Raw genomic sequence first — 1908 nt, 5'->3', positions numbered from 1 at the left:
CCGTCTCCACCTTCCTCCCCGTGAGCCGGGCGAGGGCCGGGGCGCCGGGTGGGAGAGGGAGGGGCTCCCGGGCTTCTCCCCCGGGAGCCTGCCGCCGTACCCGGCTGGCCTGCTGGGGCGGAGGGGGCGTTGGGGCGAAGCGCAGCCTGGACCTTCCGCGAAGGCCGAGGGTGTCCAGCCTGGAGCACACCCGTCGTGCCGGGGGCGCTGGTCCTCAATGGGGGGGAGGGCTCGGCCTGCGTAGGCCCCTCCCGCGAGCCGGCTGCACCCCTGCGGGTCCCAGAGTCGCTGGAGCTGGACATGCCCAAGAGGGGTGCCAGTTCCAGGCTGTGCGTGCCGTTGGGGACAAGGGAGAGAAGCGGGGCGGCCCACGTGGGGCCGGTGGCCAGGAGACGGGAAGGGGCCTTTCTCCCAACCGCCTGCTGCGGTCGGTCGCAGGCGGCCCGCGGCCCCTCCCCGTTGCCGGGGCCTCTCAGCCTGGGCCGCCCCCAGCCCCACCTGCCCAGGAACCCGAGCCAGAGCGCGGTGCCCGCGCGGGGAGGGGGGCGGGCCGCTCCCGGGGCCCAGCCGAGCCACGTCCGCCCCTCCCCGCGTGGCGCAGCTGGGGGGGCTGGGGCGGGACCTGCGCCTATCCCCGGGGTTCTCCTTGCGCGCCCCCCAACTCCCCGCCCAGCTGCACAGGCCGGTGGCAGGGACCTGTGCCCACTCCCCAAACCTGCACGAAGAGGGAGCCACCCTGCGCGCGGCCACCGCGGAGCCGGTGACCTCGGGGGGAGAGGGGGCGGGGGCACGACGCCCCGACCCCAGGGCAGGCCGACCCGTGGCACCAGGACTCACACAGAAGCAGGAATGGCGCAGGAGCACGGTCCCCCACCCGCGCCCCCACCCGCGCCCCCTCGCGGGAGCCAGAGGCCCGGCCGCTGGGGCCCAGCCGCCTCTCGGCCTCCGCTGCCCCAGCAGATGGGTCCACGCGGCGGGTGGCCTGCAGGGAGCCCGGAGCCAGGGGTTCCTGGAGGAATGTGGTCTGCGCCCCGGGGCCAGGGAGTGCCCATCTGCCCTGTCGCCTTGGGGGTGACCCCTGCTGCTACTAGTGCAGAGGGGCCCAGAAGCCCCCACCCCGGGAAGACTGGGGGTCGGGGAGGGGAGCTCCGCAAGGCGCACGTACCCCAAGGGAAGTGCCGCCGGTGCGCCCCACGCCGGGTGCGACCTGGCCCCCAGAGCTCTGCCCACCCTGCCTGGGGGCGCCGCCGGGCGGGCCGGGACCGGAGAGGACGGGGACACAGTGGCCACCAGCGCTGAGTGGGCGGCTCGCGGAGGCCTGGGGGGCGGCGGGCAGGGTGTGGCCTGGCAGGGCCCTGCACACTGGACAGGCCCCGCTCGGGGTGGGCATCTGGGGTGCTGGGGCCGGGCCCCCACCCTTCCCAGCTGGCTATGGGGGTCCAGCCCCTGCGGGGTTCGGCGGCCCACCCCAGCAGCCTCCGGCCAGCGATGCCCTTTAGTGTTGGCCCTGAACGCGCCTCGCGGCCTCAGCGGCAGGGGTAGCAGGCCCTGGGCGGTGCCCCCAGACACCAGAGTCTGCACCCCTGAGCAGAAGCTGTGGCCATGGGGGACCGGCCGGCAGAGGACAGGTCAGGCTGCAGCTGTCACTCGGACAATCGCCTGCCGGCAGCTGGACAGCAGTGGCCGGGGAGGGGGGCGTTTCCCCAGAAGCCTCGTCAGGCACAGCCAGTGCTGACCGCTGAGGCGGGAGCCCCCACTGGACGGCTTCTGCGGCCTTGAGGGAGGGCGGGGCCAGCCCCCTCCTGGACATCAAGGATCGGCCACGGCACCTCCCACGCCCCCTCCCCAAGGAGCTGCCACCCCTCCAGCCCTCCCGAGGGGGCGGCACCTGCGCTGTCTGGGGGGGGG

At 75.6% G+C, this 1908-nt stretch overlaps 1 protein-coding gene across 1 annotated transcript in view; it reads left to right on the top strand.

Moving 5' to 3' along the window:
• The first annotated feature begins 41 nt into the window (after positions 1–41).
• CALY (calcyon neuron-specific vesicular protein) overlaps positions 42–1908 on the top strand; it is a 7860-nt gene continuing 5993 nt past the window's right edge. The window contains exon 1 of the mRNA XM_012734818.1: positions 42–1628. Within this exon, the coding sequence (XP_012590272.1) occupies positions 1603–1628 (26 nt within the window). The 5' untranslated portion in view covers positions 42–1602. The remainder of the gene's footprint in view (positions 1629–1908) is intronic.

The sequence above is a fragment of the Condylura cristata genome, unplaced genomic scaffold (genome assembly GCF_000260355.1).
Source record: "Condylura cristata isolate star-nosed mole 26May11 unplaced genomic scaffold, ConCri1.0 scaffold00074, whole genome shotgun sequence".
Classification (NCBI taxonomy): domain Eukaryota; kingdom Metazoa; phylum Chordata; class Mammalia; order Eulipotyphla; family Talpidae; genus Condylura; species Condylura cristata.
The sequence above is the reverse complement of the archived record's forward strand: the minus strand, read 5'-3'. Positions and strand labels throughout refer to the sequence as shown.